Here is a 14,640-nt window from a genome sequence, read left to right on the forward strand (position 1 = left end):
ACCTGTTATTTTTTAAATATTTTGCAGGAGTCTCGGGAGCAGCCATAGGAGAGAAGAGCGGGTACACAGGCAGATCGAGTAGCCATACAGCTGCTGTCTCTACGTCCTGCTGGCAAAAGCTGTCAGCTTTGGCATGCAGTTTTTTCATCTTTCTGTGCGTTACGAGTTCCTCTGATGAGACTGGACTGCCTGGGGCACTGGTGGCTAACCTGTTGTTTCTAAATTGCTGGTTCAAATATAGCCTAGGAAATTAAAGTCGTGGCCTGTGTGAAATGAGCTGGTAGTACCCGTCAATTACCTGGCGGGGAGGCCATCCCAGATGGCTCAAATCATGGCCTTGCTGACAGCCAAGAAGGGAAGCAAAGGAGCAAATGTTTTCATAGAATGAGCCGCAATCTCCTCCCCAGGGACAGAGCCTTGGGTTTGAAGCATAAAATGGAAATTTTGGGGCTCATGGATTATTCCTTCTATTTCTAAAAGTTAGTTTCTGTTCAGCTGTAATAAATGAACTCAATTTTGCAAGAGAAAACAAATTGAAGCTGCAGGATTGCAGGGGCATATTAGGCAAAGCCTTGTCTGTGTTTCCCAGCAAGATGGCAGCAGTAAAGCTGTAGCAACCTCTCTTCTCTCCCAAACCTATCAACCACATCTGGGGAAAACAGTGCGAGATACTAAGCTGACAGGTATTTGTAGAAGCATAGCTTTGTACTTCATCAAGAAACATCAAAGAGCTAAAGGAATGGTTCATTTAGTTTAGGTACATTTAAGGCTAGATCCAGTGAAGAACTAGAGATCTGAATGTTAAATGATAAAACTTCCCTGATGCAAACTGAACCGCATCTTTCCAGCTGGGAGCGTAGGCAGAGAGCGAGGATCTCCCCATGCTCACCTGCACCAGCACGGGGTTCGGTGCCTCAGTCCTGAGGAGAAGAACGAACGCGGGAATGACAATTCCAGTCGGCAGCAGAGCTCTGAAAACACAGCTGCTACAACACTGAAGATGTTGACTTTGGTGGCTGTATCATCTCTACACCTTGATTAGCCAAAATTCTGATTTCATCTAGAATTAAACCAACAGCTTCTTGTTTTGTTATCAGAACCTATTTTCCATAAAATCAAGTCTCCTGGCACCCAAATTTAATTACATTCCCAGTTGCATGTAGCAAATTTAAAGTAATTATTTTTACCAAAGCAGATTAATAGCTCCTGAAATATAAAAATTGTAAGAATGTAGGCAATACTTGATGTAGTTTCATTTTTGCCAAATACCAAGAGAAGCAAAATACCAACTGAATGTAAAAATTTGCCTAAAAACAGTTATGAATGTGTGAATTCAGTTTACCCCAATCAACTTCTATTTCATGCATTTCAAAATGTTGCTAACTCTTGCAATCGTGATAAACAGAATTGCTGTGTATGTGACACACTTTGTGCAGGACTGAGTCCACCTGCAGCCTTGATCCAAGACTGGTAGAATTCACGCCTCCACAGACCGCAACTACTAATGAACCTTACTTTAAAAAAAAAAAAAATTCCAAATAGATTATTTATTTTCTGCTTTTCTCTCCATTTTTTTTTTCTGGGTACTCAAACGCTAGGGATTTGTATTATATCACACTCACAAAACAAAAAACATCAACAGGGGTTCTTCCAAAGTGGAAGCTGGGCAATGAAACGCATGCAATATGCACGTGGGTTTGCACCACATAAAACGCCGGGGGAGGGGACTCGGACAGGTGCTGTATCTGAACGTACACATGAGGTAGCAGCAGACAGACATCACAGTGAGGAGTATGGAAATAGGTGACAGGCAGACTGTTGTGGGAAAGTAAGAGAGGATTGGCGAGGAGGATTGTAAATGCTCGAGTGACTTGCAGCTGAAGGTGTTGAAAAACACGTGTCACACTAATTGTTGTGATTAGTCTTGTGTGCTTGACAAGGAGAATACCTGCACTTAGATAACACAGGCCTGTGATGGACTTTGAGGTACGTTATCGAACATGCTTGAGATTCCTGCTCTGCTGTCAGAAAGATCAAAGCACAGTGGAAAACTACGCCTGCTTGAACCCCTGATACCCGAGCGAGAACAGCAGGTTGGCTGGAAACCTCTCTTGCTAGCAAGGACCCTCTCTAGCAAGGACCAAGCTCTGCAGTACTCTGTGCTCCCGCTTTCGTGCCTCTGCCCAGGTGCTGCTTTGGAGATCCCCCGGGTTGTGAGGCACTGAGATTAAATTTACTCTTTGCATTTCATACGTGGTTTTGTGGCCGGTTCTGTGTCAGCTCACACAGCCGCCAATGGAGGACCAGTTAAGAACAACCTACTGGACGTCAGCACAGGCTCCTAAATGCATTTAGGCTAACTTGCTTGAAAACAGTGAGCCGACATCAGTTTTTGTGGGAGCTAGGGGGTTGGTTACCAGGCTTCACCAAACCCAGAAACCTCCATCTTTCATGGAAGAGCTCCCTGCACCTGGACTGCTTTTCTCCAGGAAACGCTGTGCAGGATGGGCCGAGGCATCCCCCAGACACAGGCCTGAGATAGGGCCGCGACCCCGGCCCCGGCCACCTCCGACGGCGGAGCGGGCACCGGCGCTTTCCACCCTCGCCCTCCCCCGAGGTTGGCCGCCCGCCCGCCGGGCAGGGCCAACGCCTCCCGGCTGCGCAGGGAGCGGCGGCCGCCCGCCCGCCAACAAACGGAGGATGCCGAGGTCAACCCCGGCTCCCGACACGTTTCCTCCGGCGGGCCCGGGGGAGGGCCGTGGGCGCGGGGACGGCGCTGAGGTGGGACGGGGCGGGCGGGTGTCCCAGGCCCAGCTCCGCCGCAGCCTCCGGGACAGCCCGAGCTCCTCCGCCCGCCGCGCCGCCGGGATGAGGCGGGCCGGACCCTGCTGCTTGCTGCTGGCCGCGGCCTGCGCCCTGGGCCGGACCCCGCCGCCGCCGCCGCCGCCGTCCGCCGTGCGCTGCCAGGCCGCCGGCGCCTGCTTCAGCGCCCACCTCGCCAACAGCACCTACACCGAGTCCCGCAGCGCCTGCGGCCGCCGTCGGGGCGACCTGGCCTGGGTGAGCGGCGAGGCGGAGCTGAGGCTGTTGCTGGGGCTGCTGGCGGCGGCGGGGTCGGCGCCCTCGCTCTTCTGGGTCGGGCTGAAGAGGAACGCCTCCGCCTGCACCGACGCGGATCAGCCGCTCCGCGGTTTCTCCTGGGACGGCGGCGGGGCGGCCCCACGGGAGGTGCCGGCGGCGCTGGGCCGCTGGGTGAAGGAGCCCGTGCGCTCCTGCCTCGCCGTCCGCTGCGCCGGGCTGCACCTGGCGGCGGCCGCCCCGGGCGGCGACCGTGGCTGGGGCTGGAAGGAGCGGCCGTGCCATCGTCCGAGCCAGGGCTACGCCTGCAAGTACCCGTACGAGGGCGCCTGCCCCGACCTCCGCCCCGCCGCCGCCCTCCGCCTCGACTACCGCCTCCCCTTCGAGGAGAGCAGCGCCGGCCCCGGCTTCAGCCCGCCGGGCACCGTGCTCTCCGTGACCTGTCCCGGCGGGGAGGTGCAGTTCACCTGCCAGCCCGAGGCGGGAGGTGGCTTCGCCTGGAAGGGGGTGGGAGAGCCCCTCTGCCCCTGCGGCTACCGGAGCCCCGGCAGCGACGGGGATGGGACCCCCTGTGCGGCTACGGGGGCGACCACCACAGCGGCGGCGGGCGGCCCCGCGGAGCCTCCGGGTGGCGGGTCCCCGCCACCCGGAGGCTCCGCGGGGCCGCCCGCCGGCGGGGAGAAGACGGTCGCTCCGCCGCCCCCCTCCTCCTCCTCCCCCTCCTCCTCCTCCTCCAACTACGTTTTCATTCTGGTGACTGTCGCGGTGGTGGTGCTGGTCATCCTGGTGATGACCGTCCTGGGGGTCTTCAAGCTCTGCTTCAACAAGAAATCCGAGGGCGGCGGGGATAAGGAGCCGCCGGAGGCCGGCAGCAAGGCGGAGGCGGGCTGCGCGGAGCCGAGCGGAGCGGGCGACTAGCCCCGCGGCGAGCGGGTCTCCCCGTCCTTCGGGGCGGACCCGGGCGGCAGCTCCCACCCCAGGGCAGCGCTGGGCTCCCCCCCCCGATCTCTCTCGCCCCCAGCCCGGCTGCTGCAGAAAGCCGAGGACGAGTCGCCGTGGGACGAGCCGCCGTGGGACGAGCAGGACTCGCAGGACTGTCAGACGTTGGGGGTGTGCAGCGGAGCGTTTCTGCAAGCGACCCCTTCCTTTTTCAGGATTTTGACGCCTTTGGACAGTCAAGCGGTTTTGTCGGTCTGAAAAACAGTTCTGTAGCTGCTGACATAAGCAAAATACCGATAGAGCGGCCTGGCCGACAGAACGATTGCTTGTCTGCAGCTGCAACAGTTGTGGGTTTTTATCCTCTCAGAATCTGTTCTTCGGGTGCCTTACTTGGCACGAGTGCGAAGGGGAGCACTTCGAGCGCTCGCGTCTTTTAATTTAGAAGTCACTCCTTGTTTGAGTGGTACTTGGAGGCTCTCGTTTTCTTTCTAATTGCTGGAGTGCTTGGAGAGGTGAACTGCTGTGATTTTGGAGGAAACTATGACCCATACTTTTTCAGACTGACATTCTTATAAATAAAGAGCATTTCTGTACTTAGAAGGTCATTAAATTGCTGAGGAAGTGGGAGGTTAATGGGGAGTCAGTTTTATACTTCAGCTGATGAAAAGAATAAAGAATGGTTTAAAACCTAGATCATCGCTCTGTTTGTTACTTTGTGCAATATTCATTTTTACTGTAGCAGCGCAACAAATTTTTCAGTTACAGTTTTTCTCCTAAAGTGCGTTGGTACAAAAACCGCACCTGGAGTACTGTGTCCAGTTCTGGGCTCCCCGGCTCAAGAAGGACACGGAACTGCTGGAGAGGGTGCAGCGGAGGGCTACAAAGATGATTAGGGGACTGGAACACCTCTCTTATGAGGAAAGGCTGAGGGATTTGGGTCTCTTCAGTCTGGAAAAAAGACAGCTGAGGGGGGACCTTATCAACGCTTATAAATACTTAAAGGGTGGGTGTCAGGACGATGGGGCGAGGCTCTTTTCAGTGGTGCCCGGGGACAGGACAAGAGGCAATGGGCACAAACTGGAACATAGGAAGTTCCACCAAAACATGAGGAGGAACTTCTTTACCCTGAGGGTGGCAGAGCACTGGAACAGGCTGCCCAGAGAGGTGGTGGAGTCTCCAACTCTGGAGACATTCAAAACCCACCTGGACGTGTTCCTCTGTAACCTGCTCTAGGTGACCCTGCTCTGGCAGGGGGGTTGGACTAGATGATCTCCAGAGGTCCCTTCCAACCCTATGGTTCTATGATTCTATGATTCTAAAACTTGGTTTCTGCACGCAATATGTGGCTCCCTTAGAGCCAAATCAGACAAGGTGCTGACGAACTTTGCACTGTGACAAGAGTTTAATGCAGGTCCAAATACATCTTGCAAATCCCATTCTTTTTAGTCAGGTATACTGTTTTCCATGGAGTTCCCTTGAGAGCAAGGAAAGAAAGATTCACCCTTTGTGCCCCTTTCTAAATGAGGTAAACACTTCCTCTGTGATTTCTCTCGGGAATTCCCGTAGAGCAGCTTTCAACCTGACCACAGAACTTGCTTTCTTTGCAGTTCAGAGTGCTGATGCTCAATTCTTATTATTGTGGGGTTGGTTTTCAATTAAAGCGTTAATGCTAAATATTGATTCAAGGTTTTCTGAGTGCAGTAAGACACAACTAACTGGGTCTCATCAAAGCCTTTTGGGGTGTGGGGAGGGTGGGGAAATATCTTCTGCCCTTAAAAGGACTTCAAGCTCTGAAATGTCTTTTTAAATATGCCTTTTTTGACTGTTTTTCTCTCTTTAGAGCTGACCTTCTGACTAGTGCTTTCATTTTGTCACTTTCCTGTTGAGTTTGGAGAACTCTGTTTCAAACAATAATGTGTGTTATTACTGATTTTTCTTGCAAGCAAAGACTCGAAGATTAATCTGGTGCAAACATCTGCTAAGGATAAAGTATGACATAGCATGGGTTTTTTCTTTTTTCCCTCTCTCTCTGCATAATGATGATAAACTGTTGCTATCTGAGAAACAGTCTTTTGCTTTTGTTAAGGGGATCCCAGACATTTGTGAGCCATCAGGCTGTCTATAGTCATAAATTCCATTATATCATGACAGGAACAAAATCCAGCTAGGTCAGCTAGGTCATTACAAAACTGTCTCATAATCTGCATACTTTTCTAATCTGTTTATCTGACATTTGTATTTCAGAAGGCAGGCATTTTTCAGCTTTCATAGGAGGCTTGATTCTTCATTCAGATGTGCACAGATTTGGCAAATGATTTAGCCACTAATGCCTTTTGTCTTAATACCACCTCTGTTACTGTCACTGTAAGTAATTTGTTTTAGGGGCCAGTGTATGTGGAGCTCCATTCTGCTACTAGCGGCTGTATAAGATGAATGAAGGCCTCCCTAAGTTATTATTTCTATGTTTTCCTTTTTCCCACATATCAGGTGGCTGAACTCTTAACAGGACTGTACAACTGTCTAGGTATGTTTTTCTAAGCTCTAGAAATACTCTCATTCTCTGTTTCAGGAATCTTAGCAAGCCCACAGCTACATGCTGAGTTAAGCACCTGTGACTGACTACTTCTTTTGGCGTCGCTCAGGATTTGTCTCAGACTATTCAGTTAAAATGTGCAAGTTCATGCCCTTGCAAGCCGTTCACCCGTCTCATCTTATTATTCTCATTTTGCTCCTTTGTCTCGGCTTGCTGTGAAATCACATTTTGATTTCAAAGTTCTTTTTCTCACACTCGAGATTCAGGATTAAGCATCAGACGTTTGTCTAAAGGACTACACAAGGATTCCGTTACATTTTCCCTGGTTTGTAATTTGACTCAGCTGAAACCAGACTATTTTGCATCTATGAATGGGATCCGTCTTTACCAGTATAGACGTCTCTAACAGCTCGTCTAGACTCATCTGCTCACCTGGACTCCCTTACAGCCTATGGAGAGAAGTATGTACTTGCAATTTCTCTCATTTTAGACTAGATGCTGAAAACAGGGACAATGAATTGTATCCTACAAATGCCATGTGCTACATCAACTGTAAAGGAAGCCTAGGAAGGCTACTCATATTTAAATGCCTGTAAAACACATCTAAAATAAAAACAGAAAAATCAGCTAACCTAGGTCTCCAGCTGTGCGAGTCACTTCTCTAAGTGACTTAGAATTCTTAGAGATTCTTGTTTTGTCTATTTGGGTTTCTACGTTCTTTTTGCAGTCGGTAGAATATGGAGCCAATAGTATTTGGATTTGACCGGATCCTGAGCAGGTTTGAAAGTCATGAATTTCTCTTCCTCTAACAGTCTGACCAAGAAGTGGGTGGTTTGGGAGAAAGAATAAATCATTTTTGCTTTCCATTCTCAATTTAAATTATGTCTTTCTTAAATAGGAGACTGACGGATAACTGACTTGTAACGTGGGCTGTTGGCTGGTATCATAACCGTGATTCAGCGGTGTGGAAGGCAGATTCAGTGCAGGGTTTGCTGTTACAGGAGGAGAGTAAGTAAGGTCACAATGAATACAGATAATCATAACAAGCACTGATGTAATAAAAGTGCCTGGTTATTAAATGGGATGCAACTTTCTTTTAATTCTTATGTAACACCATATGTAAAACACACAATCAAATGTAAATATTTTTCCAAAACATAGCAGAGATGGAGACAAATCTCGACCTTTTCCCTCATGTTGCATACATGTCCTTTGACTACAGATATTGTATAAGCATATTATATTGCAACTGTTTTTCCTGTACAGGAAAAACATTGTTTCAGCCCATATAAAAACTGTATAAAAACCATTGTATCTGTGAGTTTTACAATAGATACATTTGCCTGGAGGATTTAAATAATTCAGTACTTTCATATTAGGTGTTTGGTTTTGTTTTGGGGTTTTTTTTTGTTTTTTTTTTTTTTTAATAGTAAATTCCCTGGGGTATTGCCTAGTGTTGTAGACCCCAGCTCTTGACTAGAGGACTGGATGTGATAATGTAATGCTAATGAAATAGTGAACACAAGAGTCTGTGAGTCCACATTTAAAAATGGTGATTTCTGCAAAGAGTAGGAATGTCCAAACCTCTCATCTATCACAGTAGTCCAAAAAGTGTCCCCCTGTTGCCAGTTATTAAATCTGATTTTTAGATTTCCTTAATTCCTCCAAAGATAGTTTGACTGGTAGGCATATCATTTGTCAGCTGTACGTTTTATTCATGAATGTGTGATCAATTTTTAATGGTTTGTATTCATCAAGTAATCGGAAATAAAATTTTAATTTTCCACAAATTTTTAATAATGATTTATAGTGCTGAGGGCTTGATTAAGTGTGTTATGGCATTAAAATGAAACCTAAAAGTGGACATGGGCAAAATTCAAATACTTCAAAGAATTTTTCTCCTTTTTCAAATGTAGTACATAGCTTAAAGAAGATTTAAAAATGAATGGATTCTGTGCTTCCCCCAGGAAGCATAATTTCCTATCACTTAATTTTTTTTTCATGTTTTCAGACCTCATTATCTTTCCTCATTTATTGCATGGAGCTTAATCACTGGTACATGCAACTTAGTTCCTTCTAGAAATAATATTTTCTATTTCTTCAGGATGTGGGCATTTATCAAGGCTGTAGAGTGGTGATTCATACATGTCACTAATGACACATAACTGACTTGAGAGGCAAACTCAGCAAGGCAGCAGTAGTAACCACTCTCCCAAGGCTTCAAAAGAGGTTAAACTTTATGCCCTTCCTTCTTCCCCCAGTATGCAGCCTTGCCTTTCTCCTCTGGACTTGTAGAGCTCTGGAATGTGAACGTGAACAGGGAGTTATCTGTTTGCAAGCAAGTCTTTTCCCTTTTCCGTATTCTAGACTTGAAGGACTGCTTGGCTGTAGGCGAGGTACCTGAAGGCAGCAGTGGAGGTGGGGAAGGCAGAGACGTGGCGGTGGTCCCACAGTTATTACGGCCTTTCTCTCCTGCCACCTGCCAGTTCGTTCACGTTGCAAGCCTGAGGCAGAAGGATGGGGGAAACAACTACGGTTATGTATTTCACGGGTGATGTAAAGAGCGGGAATCCTGCAGGGCCAGGGAGAGGATGAGCTGGGGAAGGAGAGAAAAGAAAGACAGGCCCAAACCATCCACCAGGACATTAAATTATGTCCTTTTCTGTTGTACTTGTTTTAGATTTCTGGAGGGGAAAGTGGTCTTCTAATGTCTTCTTTTGATAGGTAGTATGTGTTTAATCTGATCCCCTAATATCATTAAGATACTGGTGGCACCTGCAAGCCTTCACCCTTTCAGCTGTTCTTTTTAATTTCTTTTTAGCATTCTTCCTAATTTATATGCAGCTGCCTGCTTTGGACTTAAACATTAGCATAGTGAATGTTTTTAGCTTTTTTTACTCAAAGTTGTTCAATTTAGTTATGTTGTAGTCAGTGTTCAGCTAAATAATGTCCATTTCTTGGGACAAAATCAGGATCTGTTTCTCCTGTTGTGAGTCATTTTACTACTTGTGCCAAGAATAAATTATTAGCGATGTCTGGAAATTCAGTTTACTGGTCAGTCTGTCATGATAGCAGTCCACAAAAAAAAAAAAAGTTTTGTTGTTTTTTGTTTTGGGTTTGCATGGCAAGGTTTTGGTAGTGGGGGGGGCTACAGGGGTGACTTCTGTGAGAAGCTGCTAGAAGTTCCTCATGTCCAATAGAGCGAATGCCAGCCAGCTCCAAGATGGACCCACTGCTGGCCAAGGCTGAGCCCATCGGGGACAGTGGTAGAGTCTCTGGGATGCAATATTTAAGAAAGGGGGAAAAAGCTTGTGGAATTGCAGCTGGAGAGAGGAGTGAGAATATGTGAAAGCAACAGCCCTGCAGACATCAAGGTCAGCGAAGAAAGGGGAGGAGGTGCTCCAGGCGCCGGAACAGAAATTCCCCTGCAGCCTATGGTGAAGACCATGGTGAGGCAGGCTGTCCCCCTGCAGCCCATGGAGTTTAACGGTGGATCAGATATCCACCTGCAGCCCATGGAGGACCCCACACCAGAGCAGGTGGATGCCCAAAGGAGTCTGTGACCCCATGGGAAGCCTGTGCTGGAGCATGGAGGGGAGCCCACGCTGGAGCAGATTTGCTAGCAGGACTTGTGACCCCATGAGGGACTCATGCTGGAGCAGTCTGTTCCTGAAGGACTGCACCCCGTGGAAGGGATCCACGCTGGAGCAGTTCATGAAGAACTGCAACCCAATACATCTGTGTTTATACATTCCCTCTCCAAGCAAGTAGTGAATTGTGTGTACGTAGTGCATGCAGCTTTTTTTCAGAACACAAACCTCCCAGATTTCATCACAATAACCCTTCCAACTCTGCAGTGTTAGTGGTGGCACTTAAAGTGAATTGATTCTCTTTCAATTATACTTAACCACTGAGATGATGAAGGAGATTCTGGTCCATTTGAAGCAATTCTGATATCCTAAGAGAATAAGTAATCATAAGAACACACGCATTAGTCTTCCAAAGTAAAACAAAGTTGTTTTTCACTCTTTTCTAGATTCTGAAGCTTAAAGGGATGTGAAGAGAATATACAACATGAGCACCAACCTATTAATATACAATGTGCATTACAGTCTGTTCGCCGCCGTACCTAGTGACATTATATTATTAGACATCCAAAACTTTTGCATCACAAGTCCTCTTTTACTTACCTATACATCACAGAGATACTAATGAGGAAGCTTTCATTACTTTCAGATAAATTGACCACACTAATGCTGTTAACATCCATTGCAGTTCCATAAATCCAGTTTAGATCTCATCATGTAAAGCCAACTTTGCTGCAGTAAAAGACACGAACTTAGGTTTAAACACATAGTTTTCTTTTGTGTTAAAAACTAAATTATGCATATATTTGTCTACATTACAGAGAATATGCTTTCCTAGATTTGATATTGTGGGAATAATTTTTTTGAACAAAAACCTTTCTGGTCAGGAGAAGCCCTTCTGCAGACTCTAGAATATACTTCAGTGCAAATATGGCTGACAGATTGTCCTGGTTCCGGTGGGGATAGGGTTAATTTTTCCTGGTATTCCATGCCATGTGAGCCACGCCCACCCTGAGCTGCCGGGGGAGGGGGCAGGAAGTTGCTGCTTAAAAGCTTAAAAGCGGGCTGGGGCGTCCCTGGTCTGGCCGGCGAGCGGCGGGGAGCGGCGGTTCCGTAATCGCGTTTGTATATTCCCCTATCCGTGGTGTTGTTGTTGTTTGCCTGTTCCCTTTGCTGTCCTGTTAAACTGCCTTTGTCTCAACCCAAGAGTCTTGCCTTTTCTTACGATTCTTCCTGTATTAGGAAGGCGCGAGCGAGCGGCACGTGGTTCTTTGTTGCCGTCTGAGGCTAAACCACGACACAGATATTTTTCCACAAATATGTACGTATCAGGAGTTTTTCTTCCGTGCTTAGGGCATTTATTCTCTTGCTTATTTTCAATTAAGTCTTAGTTCTAATGAAAGGTTCTTGAATGAGTACACAGAAACCTGCAATCCTCTGTAGATCAGATAAGCCATCTTGGGAATGTAGCTCTATGCCTTCGTGCTAAACCAAGTTTGGCGTTTCAAAATCTGTGGAGACCATGAAATACATGACCATTACCTTTTTTTCTTAAGAGTATATATTTCTCTTATGGGAAGTAATTTTTCCAGTCAGAGCACTGAAGATGATTTTAAAGTAAGAAATTCTGTAAATCTTACTTTATGATCAGAAAAAATGCTGCCGTATTCCATTTCTGTCTTCTTCATATGGAGTTCTTATTTGTTTGCATTGTGCAAAAATTTGATAAGACTTTTTTCTATGTTAATGATAAAAGGAAAGAAAATAATTCATGAGATTCAGAGCATCTGAAAAATCCAAAACAAATTACATAAATTTTAAAAAAATCTATTATCTATTTATTTTCTGCATTGTTTTCCTGAATTTATAGTAATTCCACAAAGTACTTAAATTATCACTTGGTTCTTAGAAAAAATACCTAGATACTTTCTAACCTTCAAAAAGAACAACATGCTTTGAAAATAGCTGTTGACATAAAAAGCAGGACTTGGTATTTTTTGCTGAGTTGGAAATCTATGTATTTGCTATGTACCCTAAACAATCTAAATTAATTACGTGAAAGAGCCAAGTCCTGCTTTATAATGCCTGTACTGGACTTTCTTTTTTCCTCTTTTCTTAATAAAATGACCTCTGCTGGGTATTCCACCCTTGATTTTTCTCCATTTCAGATTCCTTCTTTCTAAGGCTGTTCAGCATCAGATATCTGCCGGTTTTGCCTTCTTTCATATCCATTCTCCCCAAATATCCAGTCTTTTGCCCAGATGTGAATATATCTTGAATGTTTTGCCTGTTCTTGTATGACAACCCATAAAGCCCTGCAACTTTTCCACCTTGTTTTCCACCATAAATAACAGGAACAACAACAGCGACAATCAAAACCCCACCTGTCCCCCACATCTGTATCAACTTCATATACAAGCATCTGAGAAAGCCATTCCCATAACTCTTCTTCCCAGTTAACAGATGAGGATTTTGTACAGTCTTGCAAGTAGCAGAAGAGACTAAATTTCTCCTGGGCTCATTGTGTGGTCAGTTAACAGCTACTAGCATAAAAATTAAAACAAAGTATATACTGTGCCATCAAAAAAACGCAAACGTTCTCTGTGTTTCCTAGCTTTGATTTCATTGAATTTTCTTTCATTTATTCATTTGGTCTTGCAATTGATTTGTGTAATTTGTATCTAAGGCATGGATAATAGACTAGATCTTTAGCTGATGTAGCTGTTCAAAACATCACTGAAATCACTTACTGATAGTAGCCAAGAATCTTCAGTGGGTAAATAATCAATTTTTCTTATTTTTGTCTTCTTTCTTATGAAGACACTCAGGTTTCCAGAAAAAATACAACATGGTATAGAAAATACAAGGCATAAAATAATAAGCATGTTTTAATATCAAAGTTGTTCTAGTTTTCATGAAGGCATATGAAAGTCTTTGAAAAAAATCTTCTTTACAATATTGTACAGTTAGTTTCTCTTCTAAAAGTGTCTTTTCTCTTTCTTTGACTAAACGACATACAAAATAATTCTGCCGCAATGTTAGGAAAATAAACTCACTAATACTGGTATTGATTTTCTGCTCAATAATGCAGTGCTTTTCAAATTTTTCTTTTATCCATGACTTGTCTTTTATTGACTGCATAAGGGGGCAAGTTCCATCTGTGTCTGTTTTTAACAGAAACCAGAGAGCAAAAAGATCCCCAGCCTTTAGTTGGTGCTTTGATAGATAATGCACTTTTTGTATACATTTACAATGTATTATAACCCGCTTATCCCAATTAAATAACAAAAAGACCGTAATCATAGCCTCCATTTGTTTTCTGGTTTAGCTCTCGGATGGAGATGTTCACCTTACCCTAGCTGGGGAAGGGTGTGGTTGCTCCATGCAGTAGGCATGGGGAGTGATTTCCTGAAGCGCTGGGCCATTGCAGCTCTCCGTGAGAGCCAGCAAGCTCCAAACTTTCCGAACATCAAAGCAATATCTCCAAATATAGCCACTCCCGTTCTAAATCAAACACTAGTCACGTTTTTTTCTCCAGGATGTCCTTCTCCTACCAGCTCTGATCTCTCCAGCCACAGACTCACCTCTGTGGCAGAATTAACACTCCCATTTCCTCTACACATCACAGCAGCACAGCAGCAAACCAAAGACTACCTAACTGTCCAGCATCTGGAATCTGAATTTTACTAATCGTGAATTCCTTTATGACCAATATACATTCTAATTCATCCCTTTACATGTTGCATAATGGATTGAATAGGATGTTTATGTATTTTACAAGAAGGAAGGATATATATGCACATGCACATTGTGTGTGTGTGTATATACTCATACATACTTGCGTTGTACAGCTTTGCCACATTTTGAACTACTCCTTTGAGCTTGCCATTGTAAATCTGAGTTCCTGCAAGTCCTGCAAGAATCAGTTGAACTTGTGGACCTTTGATTTTATCAGTCTGTGGGCACCGGCACCCACATTACTCAGCGTTGCTCAGCATTATGAAACGCCGGGCATTACAACAGCCTTGCAGAAGACCACAGCTTCCCTCTGGGCTCTTTGACTTTTATGGTTGGTAGGGCTCACGCGTTCACTGAAAGCAGCACTGTCACCAGCAATGTAAGCTGAGCCAATACAATCCAATTACTGTGCTCATCACAGTGATCAGCAGGTCTCAAGTCATAAATCTGGTAATTCTTATCTGTCCTACAACTCCCATATGCTATGCATTTGGGCACTTATCTGAGTCTTTCAAGTTAGAAAGATAAAGAACCCACAGAGCGACCCAAAATCATCACACAGCATAAAAACTTGCATAGAGAAGAATTTTTTGGGGGGGGAAAGGAGAGTAGAATGGGTCTTCTGTACATTTATATTGCTTTCAAGGTGACTCTACTCGTCATAGACATGATAAGCATATACGACAAATGTATTCCATCCAGACTGGAAATGAAAACCTATATATCTCAGGTAGGCTACACCACCTTGCTGCCTCTGCTTCACGG

General features: G+C 45.3%; 1 protein-coding gene and 1 long non-coding RNA gene across 2 annotated transcripts in view; both read left to right on the plus strand.

Annotated features, from left to right (window-relative positions):
• Nucleotides 1-485, plus strand: part of LOC134515323 (uncharacterized) — a 232,986-nt gene extending 232,501 nt beyond the window's left edge. The window contains exon 3 of the long non-coding RNA XR_010070949.1: nt 28-485. This is a non-coding gene — a long non-coding RNA (uncharacterized LOC134515323). The remainder of the gene's footprint in view (nt 1-27) is intronic.
• A 2,215-nt stretch (nt 486-2,700) lies between these two features.
• Nucleotides 2,701-4,684, plus strand: CLEC14A (C-type lectin domain containing 14A). The gene has a single exon (XM_063332448.1). The coding sequence runs from the start codon at nt 2,701-2,703 to the stop codon at nt 3,994-3,996; it is 1,296 nt and encodes a 431-aa protein (XP_063188518.1). The 3' UTR covers nt 3,997-4,684.
• The last annotated feature ends 9,956 nt before the right edge of the window (nt 4,685-14,640 follow it).

The sequence above is a fragment of the Chroicocephalus ridibundus genome, chromosome 4 (assembly GCF_963924245.1).
Source record: "Chroicocephalus ridibundus chromosome 4, bChrRid1.1, whole genome shotgun sequence".
Classification (NCBI taxonomy): domain Eukaryota; kingdom Metazoa; phylum Chordata; class Aves; order Charadriiformes; family Laridae; genus Chroicocephalus; species Chroicocephalus ridibundus.